The sequence below is a fragment of the Cryptomeria japonica genome, chromosome 1 (genome assembly GCF_030272615.1).
Source record: "Cryptomeria japonica chromosome 1, Sugi_1.0, whole genome shotgun sequence".
Taxonomy (NCBI): Eukaryota; Viridiplantae; Streptophyta; class Pinopsida; order Cupressales; family Cupressaceae; genus Cryptomeria; species Cryptomeria japonica.
Window position 1 is genome coordinate 1,512,110 of NC_081405.1, and position 16,789 is coordinate 1,528,898.

General features: G+C 40.2%; 1 protein-coding gene across 10 annotated transcripts in view; it reads left to right on the plus strand.

The window, feature by feature from the left end:
• The window catches only part of LOC131036686 (uncharacterized), a 176,255-nt gene that overhangs the window by 61,431 nt on the left and 98,035 nt on the right, over positions 1 to 16,789 (plus strand). For all 10 annotated transcript variants that reach the window (XR_009104131.2, XM_057968643.2, XM_057968644.2 and 7 more), the window contains exon 6: positions 12,334 to 12,594. Coding sequence is in view for 9 of the 10 variants with exons in the window: in XM_057968643.2 (XP_057824626.2) it covers positions 12,334 to 12,594 (261 nt within the window). In the remaining variant the exon portion in view is untranslated. The remainder of the gene's footprint in view (positions 1 to 12,333; positions 12,595 to 16,789) is intronic.

Below are 16,789 nucleotides of genomic sequence, written 5' to 3' on the forward strand. Positions count from 1 at the left end.
GTTGTGCCCTTGTTGTGTTGTCCTCGTTTTTGTTTTAAAAAATGATGGACCATTACATAAAATTCTTGTCAAAAAATGAAAATTTTACTTAGTTTTGTGCGTAAAGCACACCTTGTCCCCATTCTTTGCAAATGGGGACCCCCGTCTCTGAGATCTTAGCAGTAGAAAGCCCAAGTCAAATGCCGTTGAAGCCAAATTCGGCCTTGAGGGCCAAATTGCAAACTCCAACCCCGAAAATTGCATTAGGAGCTAATTGTGAGAGAAGCCCAAAATCGCGGAGGGGGAAGAAAATAAGAAAAGGCGTTCAAACTTAACCATTTTCAAAACCCCCCTTTCGGGCTGAAAAAGAGAAATCACGTGAGGAGCGAAATGCAAACTAAGTTTTGCAAAACACGTTCATAGGCCAAAAAGAGGGTTAATATTCTCTTTTTCGCGAAGTTTCCTCCTAAGCCGAATGTGATATGAGGCTCTCGAAATCCCCTCCACAGGTCAAAAAAGTAAGTTTCAAAACCTTTCAGTAGCTGAAAGTCTATTAAAAATCGCATTTTAAGAGGCAAGAAGGACAACCTCGCAATGATCCATGAGCCGAAAAGGAAAACGGAGCAAGCTCGGAGTTTGTAAAATCGGCTTCATAGCCAGAAATTCCAGGTTTTAAATCGCTAATTCCAAGGGATAGGTTAAACCCTAAGTCCCGAAGTCTATCTTTAAGCCAAAAATATCAAATGACAAAGTCTCGCAATCGGCTCAAGTATCCCGAAAATGTTTTATAAGTTAAAATTGCACAAAGTGAATATTTAGAAAACTTTGCAAAATGACATTTTTATCCGAAAATGAAAGAAGTTAAGTTTTAAAGTTTGCAAATAGTCATTCCAGCCCGAAAATGGGCAAGCATCATAAAAATTGCGAAATATATTGATGAAGGCGCTTTTTTGAGTTTGCAAATAGTCTTTTCTACCCAAAAATCGCTAGAATGATGTAAAACAATAAACTTTAACATTTGCAAAAGTGGTTTTACCCCGATAATAGGGAAGAGTGTCATTTTTTATAAATCGCGAAGTTTGCATTTTATCAATTTAACCTGAAAATGCATGTCATAAGGGAGGACTTCACTTTACAAGCTTGCAAAGAATGGTCTCTCCAGCCCAAAAATTGTCAAACGGTGAAAATCGTAAAAGGTGGAAAGGCTTTTTAACATTTACATTTTGTCTTTATAGGCCGAAAATGACCAAATCATCAAGTTCACGCAAAAAAGTTTAAGGAAGCCGAGGATTCATGAAATCAAAGCAAATAACCAAGCAAGTAAAATCGCACGATAACATTTATTTGCAAGAAAACTTAAGGTTTCCAAACTTGCAAAATAGTCAAATAACCCGAAAACAATAGAGGAAGAGTCGTTCCAAGTCAAAATTGCCCTATAAGGCCAAAATAAGAATTCAAAATCTTGCAAGAGGCCCCTACGACCTGAAAATTGAGTGGGCAAACATCGTGATTTTGAATGAAACTTGAATTTCACCTGTTGAATCCGAACTTTGCCAGGTAAAAGGAGAAAGTATTTTAAAGGCGTTTGCAATTTGGCTGAAGAGTCAAGTTTTGCCAAGGGGTCAACTAAGTGAGAACTCACGCATTTTAATCCTAAAGCCCTAATGAATTCAAAAGAAGTGGCCTTAACTCGAAACAAAATCCCTCAACTTGCCTAAAGGTCTTGAATTCCCAGAGAAGAAAGCGAGAACATTCAAAAGATACATCTCACAAAGAGCTTCTCAAGCCATACGTTAAAATTTAATATTAATTAATTTTTCAAATTGATTTATTGAAATGAAATTGATTGTTCACAGGACGTCATCCCAGAGAACTAGGAGAAAAGATTGAAATGCAAATCGAAGAAGGATTGCAATCAAGGCCAGGTGCTGAAAGCTGACGAAGAAGATGCAAGAACGCGCTGCAGGAGTGCGAGATTTGAATCGAGCATTGGGAAGTGTGCCGCTGAACAACAAACTAAAGTCTGCCACCGGGACCTAAGACCGAAGAACACTCCAAATGCTGCAAGTGTATGCTTCAGAAATGCACAGCTGGATTTAATTCCAGAAATTCAGTTGGGAAAACTGAAATTGTTTAAATTTAAAACTGCTTGTGGGCCCGACTTAAGATATTTTGAAACAAAAAGGGGGCACAGGACAGTTATGTTCAACTACCGAATAGACCCAAATTGAACCCAAACAACTGTAGGCAGTTGAGGATAGTTATTGGATAGATGACTAAGAGTTTAATGGGCATGGGTTAAAGCTGCCAGCTTCTGGAAGGTAGATCAGGACCCTTGGATGCAATCCATCCTAGCCTCTGATTCATATTGTAAAGATCTATAAAAGGGCAGAGGCCTTTTCTTTTGGAAAGGGTTAGACAGATTGTTAGAGAGTTAGATTTTAGAAGTTAGAATAGGTTAGATTAGAGGAATAACATAGAGATGCTGCATAAATTGTTGTAATAGGCAGCTGAAATCAATATATAGACATTGATTTGGTGTTTATTGTCTTGTTTTAATCCTGTTTGCATGGTTTCTTTCAACATTTTAGATAGATTTTTTTGTTTTGGCTGTGCAGGTATTTGATCGATTCAGGCTCATACCGTTGAGGATATACTGATTGTGTATCCTTTTGTATAGTTAACCCGAGCCTTTGAATTGTGCTTAGTTCAATTGCAAGTGTCTATCTGAGCTGCGCCAGAATTGGGTGCTTAGCCGTGCGTTTGCAGTCTGAATCTTCCAAGTCCCCTTGAAGATTGCACCATTCATGCAAGGTTGTGAGCTATTCTGGCCAAGTAGGGATTGGTAATGTTGAATTCGTCTACCCGCATACCAGTCTTGTTAGTTTTAGATCTCCTATCCCTTCTCTTTTGATTTTATTTTGCAGTCCGATAATCGCAGCAGACCAGCAAGTTGCAAAATCGTAAGTCCCTTTGTGTTCCCAGCAAATCACATCAACTACTAAGCTATCTTGCAGTCAAGACCTGACAACCGAAACATTGAGGTCATCCCCATTGATCAAATTAGCACAGCATTAGGGATTTCCTTATCTCAAGAGAGGATAGGATTCTTAGCATTTCTATTCTGCGTTGGCGAATGAAGTCGTAGTTCCGTGACTTTAGACACGTCAACATATGGCACACTTCCCAAGGCAGAATTTTGCTTCGCCCTTGGACTGGCTTAATCCTTAGTCCATCCTCGAACCACGTTTCAAATTTCATCGCATTCTGGGTTCGTTTTCTATGTTTTTCCTTCAATTTTGGGTTTTTTCTCTGTGACTGCAGGAGGGAAATTTTCCTTAAGTTGCAAGTTTTAATGTTTTCCTTTGTTTAAGTCTTCGTAGGGAAATTTTTAACAAGTTACAAGTGCACTTTATGAAAAAAGAACTTGTAACTTACTTTCTATTTCCCCCTTGATGCGTTTTGGCTTTTTAAGTCTTAATAGGGATTTTTTGGATAAGTTACAAGTTAATTTTAAATTGCAAATTTAAAAAGTCACTTGTAAATTCTTTTTTAAAATTCCTATTTTAGTGTTTTTGCTTGTAATGGAGATTTTATTCCCCTATTACATGTGTTAAGTTATTAAAACTTGTTGAAGGGATTTTATTTTCCCCTTTACAAGTTATTATAACTTGTCTTTCTCTCTCAAATACTCGATTTTGTCTAGAATGGGAATAAAGTGACATTTTATAACTTGCAATTGAGTTTTAAAAACCCGATTTGCTTCATGAGTGAAAATAAAGGCATTTTAAACTTGCTAAAGGGTTTTTAAAACCCGATTTTGCCTTGTGGAATGAAAAGTGACATTTTAAACATGTAATATGAAGTCAAAAACCCGATTTTCATTGTTGCATGCAAAATTGAAACTTGTTCTTCATTTCCAAGAACCCGACTAGCCAAGAAGGTGGATTTGTTGAAGATTTCAAACAAATTTTGTGGAGATTTTTTAGGAAGAAGAGGCGTTTTGGATTCTCATGCTATTTTCATGCATATGCAAACTCTTTTCATGCCATTAGGGATATTCATTTGCTGGTTTGAAGGCGAGTTTGCAGCAAACACGTGATTCTTCCAAGCCACGTTTTGGTTGATTCAAGTGCCACGAATCTCTTCTCCCCTAAGTTGTTTTTGCTTCCTTCACCTAGGCTTGGGGTTTGGATAGAATTTCAACCTATTTTCTTGCATCTTCAAACACTTTTCGCTGTTATTCTCCAAATCCGAGTTTGGAAAAACGTGGCAAGGGTTTTGGAATCTTTTTTTATTTAAGAGATTGTCTTCTTCATTCAAAGATTGTTTATATCTTTTGAAGAGGCATTTCGGATTGAAGCAAGGTATGTTCTCTTTTCTTCTTGTTCCATTTTCTTGTTTTTTTGTTTTTCCATTCTAGTTGTAAATTTGTATAGGTTGGTTTTGCCCTAAAAATTGGTTTTGTGAGAGAGATTTTCCCCTTTGCAAAGCAATTTGTGAATTACATTGTTCTTCCCCATTTTCCCTCTTTACTTGTATTCGGGATTTTAAATCCTAATTACAAGTTGGATGAAAATAATTAATCTTCCCTTATGGTTGTAAGACTTTAACCATCTTTTATCGAAATTCCAAGTTGCAAAGATAAAAAATACCCATTTTTCCAAAATCGGGTTTTTAGAACCGGATTGCATGTTGAAAGTTCTTTTCATTTTCTTGAAAATGACATTCCCAAAATCTTCCCATTGTTATCTATCCATATTGCCTGTATCCGTACTTTCTGTTCACATCATTTCCCACATGTCCGAATCTCATTTTTCACTCATTTCTTCATTTTCCGTTTTACAAGTATACTTGCATTTGGGTTTTAAAAGTCCGATTGCATGTTTGTTCTTCCCCACTTGTATACTTGTAAAATCCTCCCCAAGATCCGAAATTGGTCAAAGTCAAGTTTCCAGCATTCCCATTTATTTCCCATCTTTCTCTCACAAAGTTGTGAAGTGCAAGGGCTGGAGTTCTACCCATTTGAAGATGGAAAAATGTTAGTTGCAGCTGATTATGATGTTGCCTTAACACTTTTAAGTCTTCATCGCAGCATACCAGGTTATCGTTTAATGTTAGATTTGCCATCATCTCCCATTCCGAAGAAGATGAAGTATAAATATGACAAGTACCAGAATGAAGTTTCACCTTCACAAGTTTCCTCTCCTTTGGATCATATCAAGGATATGGAGATAGGGCATATTGACATGTCAGAATTAATTAAGAGGGTGGAGGATCCGCACGATAGCAACATGCAGAGGTTGTTGGACAGCCACATTCATCATGCATCTTCTTTTCCAGTAGCTGCCCTAGAACTTGAATTTGTTCTCGCTTGCGCCCATCGCTTCGACAAGGAGACAAGAACCATTAGAAATGATGATGGTGAGGCAATAATTTGCCTTGATGCGGATACTATTGAGAAAGTCTTCAAAATACCACCAACACTTGTTTATATGGAAATTTCGAAGGATAGTGCAGCTGAGTACTATTTTAAGAGGGAAAAGGACTACAAACGCCACATTAACAGGTTGATTCATGAGCCACGAGCCGCCTTCACGAGGTGGGCTAAGTTGTACCATTGTGACTTTAAGTGGGAAATAAGAGACATCATTACTCTCCTCAGCAAGTTGATGGGTCTTGAACACTAATGTTTTTGAGCCTTGGATGTATCAATTTAGCATGTTCATAATGCAGTCCCATCATATATCATGAGGAGAGATTATTAGTGATGCTTTGTGCGAACAACTTGTAGTGGTCCCTACTACCATGACTTTCTACATGAATTCATACTTAGTGTATTTGGCAACATCACTCAGACATTTCCTTGGTCTTTCTACCAAGGGTTATCGCTTGCTCATACGTGTGTGGGAATATTATGATCAACTGCCTTTGAGACCCAATAGATTACATTTTAGAAGGGTTCAAGATGCATTCTTTGGTTACTTCATGTGCCAGTTTAACAAGACTCTAAAGAACAGAATGGTGTCAGATGAAGCATGGGAAAGAGTGAATCAGTATGGGTGCTTGTTTCTTCAATTCCCGACTTTTACTTATATGAGAGTCGGATGCTATAGCGGGCAGCCATACATGCTTCCTACGCGACGGATAAGATCATTCTTATGGAGTTGGGAAGACAGATCATGGTTGTGCAGGCTCATCAATTTGTCAAACATGAAGTCGGGATGGGTATTTCTATAGCTAACCCATTAAAGATTGGTTGGTATTCTCTTGTCACATCCGTCAAAGCGAAAGCTATGGAGACTGAGATGCAGGAGATTAAACTCAAAAGGTTTAAATCCAGGGCAGATTTTGACTACTGGGGTATGAAGGAAAAGATCAAAAAGTCCTTCATACATGTGCATTGTATTGAGGATATCTGGGTAGATCACCATATAGAAATGGAGGTTCTCAAGATGGACTACTGTAGGCTTACTATTGAGCAGGTTATTGATCTGAATCTGGTGGACATTCGGCAAGGAATGATTGGTGTTGGGAATGTGCTTGATCCAGAGTATGTCTCACGAAGGGTTGAGGAAGCACCACTTCCTTTAATCCAGTGGTCACATAAAGAATGCACTTCCATTCTTGAAAGATTTCAGCCTATCTTAGCTAACACTAATACTTGGCTCAAAAGTAATGGTATTAGACTCATCAAGATCAAGGTTGGAAAATAATACGACTCTACGAGGCCTCTTGGACGTAAGTTTGAGATTCAGATTGACAATAAGGAAGGTGCCTCATCTTTAGGTACTAGGATCAAATTACGGGTTAATTGGGTAATAGTACTTCCTCCTGAGAAGGGGACAATTCGTAGGAAAGAAAAGTCCTGACTTCACGTTCATGTGATCGATCCTGATGATCTAGAAGGACAACAATTAGTTGATGCTCCTAAGTCACTAGCTTCAGAATCACCTCATGAGATTCCCTCCTCAGTTTCCATGGAGCTGGCTCTATCTCCTCCTGACATAATAGTGGAGGAGTCTCATCAGAATGCCGTCCCTATTTCAGCAGTTGAGCCACCTCTTGATCATCAACGAGAGAGACTGCTGGAAATTTTCGAGGATACTCCTGCATGCATTCATCTATCGGAGATTGATACCTCTACTTCTAGCTTTAAGGAGTTTATGAAACAAACTTCATGTCCTGTGGTTATCAAGCAAGCCATGGTTGCCATCCAGACAGATACTTCCCTCAGGATGACCGGGGTTGCTCAAACAAAAACCGCTTCTACTTTGCTTGCAGCTGCTACTGAAGGAGAGTTGATGGCTTTACCTCCATGGCTTAGTTCATTCACACCCAAGAGGAAGAAGCAGTAGATTTCTCCTGATGCCTTTGATTACGAGCAACTTAAGCAATCTAGGCCCAAGGTTGCTAAAAGAGCCAAAACAATTGCAAGGGTAACAGTTGATGGTAATAAGATGAAGGTGGCTGAAATTGTTGAACCTCTTGTAGATAAGCCACATGAAGAGATGTCAGCTACTGATTACAAAGTCACAAGGGTAGAATTGGGTAAGCAAATGCATGAGGTAGTAAAGCATGATGCCCAATATTCTGTAGCTTCACTAGGACAACGCTATGATGAGCTTCTAGCCAAGAAAGACAAGCTAGAAGAGGACAATAGGCAACTTGTTGTAGCTATTATCACAAAACCTGCTGGTGAAGTGAGTAATCCTTCAAGTTCTACTAAGGCACGAGAATCAATTCAGGGAGTTGAGAGAGCTGCTCAAAAGGTACAAGTGTTGGAATCTTGGATTGATTAGCTTCATAATCTATGTGCACAAATCTTGAAGGAGGTTTTCCAAATGATGGTCAAGTTGAAGACCATTGAAGAACAATTGAACCAAGTTTCTCATACTTTCAAACGGAACTTTGAAAAGGTAGAAGACAATTTGGCTATTTGGCTTAAATTCCTCAACAAAAGTTAAGTGTTCTTCTAGAACATCAGGTAATGCCTTCAAGAGTTGTGTACTTGGAATATCAAGAGTTCTTGGAGATCAAAGCCCTTGTTCTTAAGTCACTTATTGAAGACATTGATGATGCTATGAGGCTGCGAATGGAAGTTTTTCAGGATATGATCTCTCATTGTGAGAAAGCTTCTTGCAACATCATGGGCCATGATGGGGAATTATTGGCAGAAGAAAAGGTTCTCTCTGATCTGCAGTGGAAGATCTGTCAAGAGTGGAAAAGTGAATCATTTTCAGCAGCATCCATTCAAGCCTTAGTGACTTATCAAGCTTACTTGCGGGAAATCCAGTCTTCCTTTGAGAGAAATAATGCCACAATCTTTCGTTGCAGCGATGTTATTGTGAAAAACATGATTGTGGCCAAAAATACCAATGAACCGGATCTTTATGAGCTGCAAATAATCATCTAGAAGTTCGAAGGATTCATGTCTTCTCACTATGCAACTTAAGTGTTTTTCAACACTTAGTTGCATTTTTCCAGAATTGTAATCTCTTATTTGTAGTTTTTTCTTTTGACAAGATACATGTAAAAACATTTTGTAAATTGCAAGTCAAGTCTTTACTTGCACTTTTGTAATTACATGTAAAACAACTACAAGTTGTGTTCAATTAGGACTGTAGTTGGAATAAGTCATAGTTAGTTATTGAATAAGTCTTGGTGATTGAGAGAATCTCTCAAGTTAGTTAGGATCCTTCCACTTTTTTCTCAAGACTCCTTTTCTATAAATACTTGAGGGGGTCTATTGTAATTGATATCTTTTGGAAAGCAAGCAAAAACTCTGCCAAATTTACAGCAAAGAAGTCTTTGAGCTTTCATGTGTAAATTGAAAAATTGAAAGGAGTAGAAGAAAATTGCTCAAGCTTTGAGTCTTTGTGCTACATTCTTGAGTTTGTGTTCCATATTACCTTTCTTGCAAGTGTTTCTTTGAGAGCTTAATCAAATCTGATTTGCAGTCTTTGAGTTGCAAGTATTGGAGATTAACCCAAATTAGAGTAAATATTCTTTTGAAAGGAGCTGTAAGATTTTGTGCTTACACTTGTTCTTAAGAGTGTTTGAGAGTAGATTTCGTAAGAAATAGCTGTGAGTCTTTTAGCTTGTACTACTTCTTACTGTTTTACGTAGAAAAGAATAAGGTATTTTAGTCTTTGTGCTGCTATAATTTGTTCTTGATAGCATTAGTATAGGAAAGAGTAGATAGGACTTCACATATTCAAGACTTTGAGCTTGATATCGTTGCCCCGTCCCGAAGGAAGTGACGGAAGTCTTTAAGCTTTTAGGAAACTTCATTTCCTTTCTCTCATTTATTTTGAAGTTGTTACTGCTGTTTATATTTAATTGCTATCACTTTTCTGTGAAGAGAAAAGGATATTGGCTTTCTTGAAGAAATAAGAAAGACTGCTGTTCCATCCTATTTTAGTTTCTAGTATTAGATAGATAGCGGGAGCCTTCCCTTAGTTAGGAGAGTTTTACTCACACACTGTGGTTGAAACTACAATTTTGTATATTTTCCCAAGTGTACAAAATTTGCAACCAACATGTTGCTGGATTGTTTCGACCGCTTTGGGCTATGGTTGACATTTCTACTTTTACTTCTTGGTAGACTTTGCGATTCCTCAATGATTATCTGCAACCATCGTCATCGTTCACTTTGCTCTCTAAGCTAGAGAGATCTACAAATTGATCCCTCTCCCTCCTCTCGGCTGTTTATAGTACGTGTTTTGTCCTTGTGCGGCCATAGGGGCATTAATTGTTGGAGGTACAAAATTTGTTTGTATCACTCTCTTCTTCCCAATGGTTCCTTTCCGCGTATTGTTGTAACATCCGCCGTTGATGTTGCTCTCGGTTCCTTTCCTCCCAAAGATCTCAAAGGGCAATGAAGTTTCGTGCTAATAACCTTGGTAGTCTTTGGAGGGGATGGTTGATTGTGCCATTCACTGTGAGTCTATCTCAGATGGTGCTCTTAGGGACCTCTTGCTGGAGGGCCTCCTTTTGAACATATTGGTTGACGGATGATTCCCACAAGTATACTAGCTCTTGCATCAATTCGTTCTCTATCATGTTTTCCTTTTCAGATTCAGATACACAATTGGCCCATTATATTGCCATGCTGCTTGTTGCCATATTGTCTACCTTTGACTTAGATCTCCAGGCTTCGTATCGACAATGGTGCCAAAATGTTTACTTTTGTAGGGAACTTACTATTTAATATGTAGAGTAAACGAAACTATCATTTGCAGAACATAGAATAATTGAGTATAACAATGCCATGTACAATATAGTTTTCAAAAAGATGTATCATTCATTATCATATGCAATGTGTACAATCCAGAACTGGTTCCTTATACAACAAAATGAGTGCATAAATACTACTTGGCAGTTGGTTAATATTACCAATCACCAAGAATTGCCAAATACAACTACCCATCAGGAACAAATTACAGAATTACATAACATAGTGGACTAAGACTTACATAACATAGCGGACTAAGACTTACATAATTAACACTTCGCCGAACAAAATATTTATTTACGAAAACATGGCATGAACTGCCAACTACACACCATATATCTCACCTATTTGTGTCCTTGTGTGTTGGACTTGGTGAGATTGTGTTGACCTAGACGTTCTTGGTGCCCGACTTGCACTCTAGGCCATGTACTAGTCCTCTACACTTTCTCCGTTAACATCCCTTGCACTCAAGATATCTTTAGACTTGTTCCCGCACTCCCTTCGTTTGGGGGTCTTTGGTTTGATTCTTCCAATTCTCGGTTTCTCCAAGATGAACAACCTCTCAATGTGGCATATGTTATTTGTGAATATATTGGTTAGTTTGGGGTTTGCTTCTTTCTCGTCGTCCAATGTTGCTTGTATGGACGTATTGTCTACTTGGTTAGCAAGATCTTCGTGTACATTGTTTGAGAGTGGTAAGTGTCTAGCAACTTCCTCCCATTCACTTTGTGTACATTGTGTACTCTCTTCATTGGATGTTTGCCTTTCTTTTTGGCTACGATTTTTGTTGACAATTTTTCTTTGGGCTTTCAGATTTGTCAGCAATTCTTCTCAATGTCCTTTGTTGTTCGCTTTGTCATCTCGATCAAAGAAATCTTCTCACTGATCCCTCTGTCACTTCTTAACCTCTTGGGATTTGTGTTTTGCCTTTATTTGGTTGCATGGGCATTAATTCATGAGGGTTCGTATTCTAGTGGTATCGTGTTCTTCCTCTTACCATTGGTTCCTTTCCTTGTATCGTTGCAATATTTGTTGCCTTTGTTGCTCTCAATACCTCTCTTCGCAAAGGTCTTGAAGGATGATGAAGTGCTGTGCGATAAGCCTTGGCAGTCTTTGTAGGAGACAATCAACCTCCTCATTATCTAAGATAGTACCCTAAGGGACCTCCCTGGCGAGAGCTTCCCTCTGAACGTAATCTCTTAACAAGATGTCTTAGAGATTTATCAAGTCTTGTGTGAATTGATCCTCTCGTTCTTCATGGGCTTGTACTGTTCATTAAGGGTATGGCCCATTAGAATGCTATGATTCTCATCTGTGAGTTATGTTTGGCCAAAGTTCATATCGGCAATGCTGCCAAATATTTACTCCTGATTCTACTTTAACAAGATATAGAGTAAATGGAAATATAGAGTTACAAAACATAGGAATATAATTAACTTGCAACATTTCCAGAAAGTATGGCTTTATTATAAATTCTTAGATATGCAATAATTACAAAATAACATGAGAGCAGTCGCTGACTATGAACAAGCAGGGCATATAAATAGTAGACCAATGTTGGTTAAGGCTACGAACTGTCGGTAACTACCAACCGACAACTAACCATTGGTCGGGGACTACCACCGCAAATACAAAAAAAAATTATTTATTACTTAGCCGACTATAACATATTTATTTATTCTTTGCCGGTTACACATATCTCTTCTTATTCCTCTTCGCAAATGGCAACATAAAGTGGGAATTGTTGATGGTTCTTTATTAACATTTATTTTCTGGATATGTTTGTTTCAAAGATAGCTTTATTTGAAGGTGCAATCATTCAAAGCTATGTCATTCTCTCAATTGTTATGTTTCAACACCCAAGTTTCTGTTTTAAGTGCCAGCAATATGTTGCCCTCACTATCAGATTTGGAATTACAAGATAAACAGATATTTCATGTTACAAAATGTTTTAGTGTGCTACCAATATTCGTGAGCTTGTATCCAAAGGATCAGATGATCATATGCTTATCTAAATAGATATTTTAGATTGTAAAATGTTTCCATGTGCTAGCAATGCTTGTGAGATTATATCTTAATGCTAAGATGATTGTATGCTAATTTATTTTCTTTGACAGGCAATGCTTGATGTTCATGCTCGTATGCACAAGATTTGGCAAAGTCAAAAATATGAACAAAATCTACAGGCAAGATTTTCTGGTTGGATTGCAAACCTTCCATTTGAAGGGACCGTGAAAGAATGGCTATCTGTACAGGATAAATATGAACAAGAGCTACATCTGGACAATATTCTTTCTACTGCAGCAGACAGTCTTCTGAACATTGGAGAAGACAGTAATATGGAAGGGGCATCTGTCCTCTGTTTTGATGAGATTCAGGTAAAGGAAATTACATTTAGATGTGGGCTGGTGCTATCCATCAGTCTCTTCTTTTTTTAAAAAAAATTTGCAAAGCTATTTTCACATACATAAATATATTTCCTGTGCAGTGCAATAACATTATCCATTTAAGGGATACAAACTATTTTTGAATTTCCAAACTTGTGACTTTTGATTCTTGCTATTAACTTATGGGATGGAAAACCGAAAAAGTAATATCTCCTTGATTAGTTGCATTTATCGACCCTAGAAAGTGCATTGTTAAATTACAAACTAATACAAAAAAAACAATGTAATAGAATTTGTATTCATTTTCTTTCAAAGAAATCAGCAAACCCTACCATGTAGTTTTTGTTTTTTTTAAACTTAAAGAAACCAGCAAACCCTACAATGTACATTAAACATGAAAAATGTGCATTGTAGAGTTTGCTGGTTTCTTTAAGTTTTGAAAAAAAAAACAATCTACATGGTAGGGTTTGCTGATTTCTTCGAAAGAAAATGAACACAAATGTTTAAAAAAAACAATGTAAATTTTGCTTATAAAACACTAAAGAAACCAAAAAAATTCAATCTTACCTCTTAGAACAAGGTTGAAATTAAATGCAACCTCTTTCCAATCCTCTCTAACAAGCTCTTGATGCACCAAATGCAAGTATTACACTGCCCCAATGTGATTTGTTGAAGAAATTTTGGTCCTCCTCCTTGCTGGTTGCCCTATTATGCACTCTTCTTTTTCCTCACAACTCACTCTTCTCCTCGTATTTTTTCAGTAGAATGAAATGAGATGACGTTTAGCCCTTAGAAGAAAATATAAGTGAAAAAAAAGCAAGTTAAAACTAGTTTTAAAAAGTTTTTTTTTTTTCAATTGGGTTGACGTCGGCCGAATCTTGGCATCAGGACTCGCTGGGTCCAGGCCAGGGTAGCAAGTCCAAGGACTTGCCTGGACTCACCTAGGAATTGACGAGAATGGTGTTGGCGGCAATATTGTACACGGAAATAAAACTAGTTAATTAAGTTGTAATTGTGTTGGTTAGTTGGCAGCTGAGGGGTGGTAGTTGCGGTGCGACGGTTGGCACTCGCACCCCCTCGGCATCTTTATATACTTCGGAATGTAACTTGTAAAGGGAACAATTATGAATGGAATAACATATTTGATACTTGTCTGATATCTATGGCATTATTCTGCATTACGTACTTTATGCTTTAAGTATTCACTCGAGAGGGCAAACATTTGGCGCCGTTGCCTAGACGTACTCGGGAACGAAAGACGCGGATGGCGCACGGACGCGATGGGCCTACCTGTCGGTGAGATGAACCCAGAGGCCGACGACGCGCCCACGGAACAATCGCCGAAGGGGAAATTGAATCCTGTAATAATCCCGGCACAATGTTGAGATAAATTGTGGCCGAAAGGGAAAAAAAAAAAAAAAGAAGAGTTTTTTTTGTGTACATGGCGTGTGCTTGCTATGTACGGAAGTGATTTATGCCCAATGTATTAAATAAAGATAGAAATAAAAAAAGCAAAAACGGACGAGTGGGAGGTCGCTCAGAGGGCCTTGATTCTGGAGCAGCAAGTAGAACGAAGGCGTAGGCTAAGGCAGCTTGCCGAGGGATGACCGGTCGAGGGGTTGCTCGAAGGGAACCCAGGAGGTGTCACGGAGGTTGCGGAGGCAGAGATAGACGGAGAGAAGTACACTCTCTACACTATCGTAGGGTTGCCCGAAGGGAACCTAGGAGTCACGGAGGGTGCCGAAGGCGAACTCTACAGTTCGCCTGAATACCACCACCGTAGGGTAAGAAGTCGCGAAGAGTTGGTGGAACAAACAAGGCGAAATCTAAAGTTGATCGATGCTACCAGAGACCTACTAAAGAATTTGTCCATTTCGGAGGACAACTGGAGGGAGACGACCGAAGGTAACGGTACGGCCGACGGCGCCGAGGGAGCACAAGGGTATCGCACGGGAGGCAATCTGTTCGGTTCGGGGTCAACAACCTTCTCCGGAGGACCCACGAGTGGAGGGTTAGGTGCAGGAGGCGGAGGCGGAGGCGGAGGATCACCAGGTACAAGCACACAAGACACCAGAGGAGCGAGATCGAGTGGTGGGATGGCTAGTAAACAGAAACTGCCGAAGTTCAATGGCGACGGGAAGGAAGATCCTGTCTACCATTGTTGAACGTGCGAAACCATATGGTCAGCGAATGGTGTTACCGACCAAAACGAATGGGTAACACAGTTCCCAACAACTTTAAGGGGAGTGGCCATAGACTGGTACTCAGACATGGATAAGGCCAAAGTCGGCACATGGCCCGACCTGAAGGAGTTTGGGATAGAGTTCCACCTCCTGAGAGATGATAACGAAATAGTCACTGAGATCTATGGAACGAAGCAGAACAAGAACGAGACTGTTCGAGCCTATAGTCAGCGGCTGAAGGAACTATTAGGAAAAATGGAGAATCAACCAGCAGATGGGTTGAAAAAGCGATGGTTCATGGAGGGACTAAAGCATTCCCTCCGAAAAAAGATGAAAATCGTTCCACCTACATCGTATGAAGACGCATACAATAGAGCGATGGATCTCGAGAGTGAGACCAAGACATCGAAGAAAAAGAAGAAGGATAGCTCGTTCGAAGAGGATGACTCGTCACAGGAAAGCAACAGCGACAACGAGGTTGGCAAACGGGTGCAAGCGCTCCGGAAAGACATGGAGCAAATGAGGAGGGAATTCAAAACAATGAGAAGCACCAGTCGGACCGAAGGGGACATATGGTGCACTGAGTGCAAAGAGGAGGGGCACACAAAGGGTACTTGCTCGAAGAAGGCATTCTGCGAGATTTGCCAAGTGATAGGACACTCCACCAAGGAGTGCCCATACAACATGAAAACTCGAAGTACGCAAATGAGCCAATTGTTGTTCACGGAGCAGGGCACAACATCCGCACCAGCGGGTACGGCCCAGCAAACCAACACAATGGCATCATCTGGAGGTTACCGGGACAATAGACGCGGCGACAGAAGGAATAGCAACAATAACAATAACGGAAGCCGTATCCAGTATGACGCCAAGGGCTGGCCAATTATCCAATGTAGGGCTTGTAATCAGTGGGGGCACTTCGCCCGTGATTGCACGAAGGAAGCCACCCCTCAGTACCTCTGTCGATGGTGTGGGCCAGGCGACCATGAGGATGCAAATTGCCCACAGGCAGGGGTTAATCTCCTCAACATTGAGAAGGCTGAGAAGACTGGTGAGAAAGAAGTACTGGCGATCACCCGTGCCCAGAGGAAAAAAGCCACTTATCCCGACCCCCGTACGGAGAAGGAGAGATTACGGGAGGCAAAGGCCAATATTGAACGTGAGATGATGATCGAACGACGGGAGAACGAGGTGGCGAGTACATCATCCCGTACGGAAGCGGAAAATAACATCATTGGGCAAGTACTGCAGATGGAAGTACCTATAAGGGTAAAGGACCTTCTAGAAACAATGCCACAGTTAAGAACCACCATTTTTAGTTCCATAAAAACCACTGCGCAGGCACTTGTGCGTGCCACACGGGCGGAAGATTCGGTCAGCCCCTCGGCTGACCCAATGTTGTTGGCCTTAAATAGTGGTCAGCATCCTGCTGTAGTAGAGATGGGAATTGTCGGGGCTATCCTCAAAGACACCATCGTGGACGGAGGTTCGGGGGTGAATGTACTGCCAGAGGATACATGGAAGAAGTTGGGGAAGCCAACACTATGGCCACCCACGTTCAACTTGGTAGGTGCAGACCAACACGGCATCAAGCCACTCGGCACCCTGATGGCCCAGCCGGTCACCATCGGCACGCAACCTTTTATACTAGATTTTGTGGTAATCCCACTCAAGAAGAAGGGGTACGACGCCATCTTAGGCAGAGGGTGGCTGGTTACAGCAAAGGTGAACCACGATTGGAAAAAGAACACCCTTTCTATGGAGAAAGGGGGGCGGAAGTTCACCATTGATCTGAGGACCTAGGTTGTTAACGAGGAACTGGCATCATCTTTGGAATCGGAGGATGAAAGAAAAGGCGACCGGAGGGACGAAGGACGGGGTTGCAGGGAGCCCAACGACGAAGGGATTCTCAAACTAGGAGAGTGCTCCGAGGATGAGACAGGATTATTGAACAGGCTCTTCCATTGGCAAATGGAGGATTACGAAATGTTCCAGAGCTATAG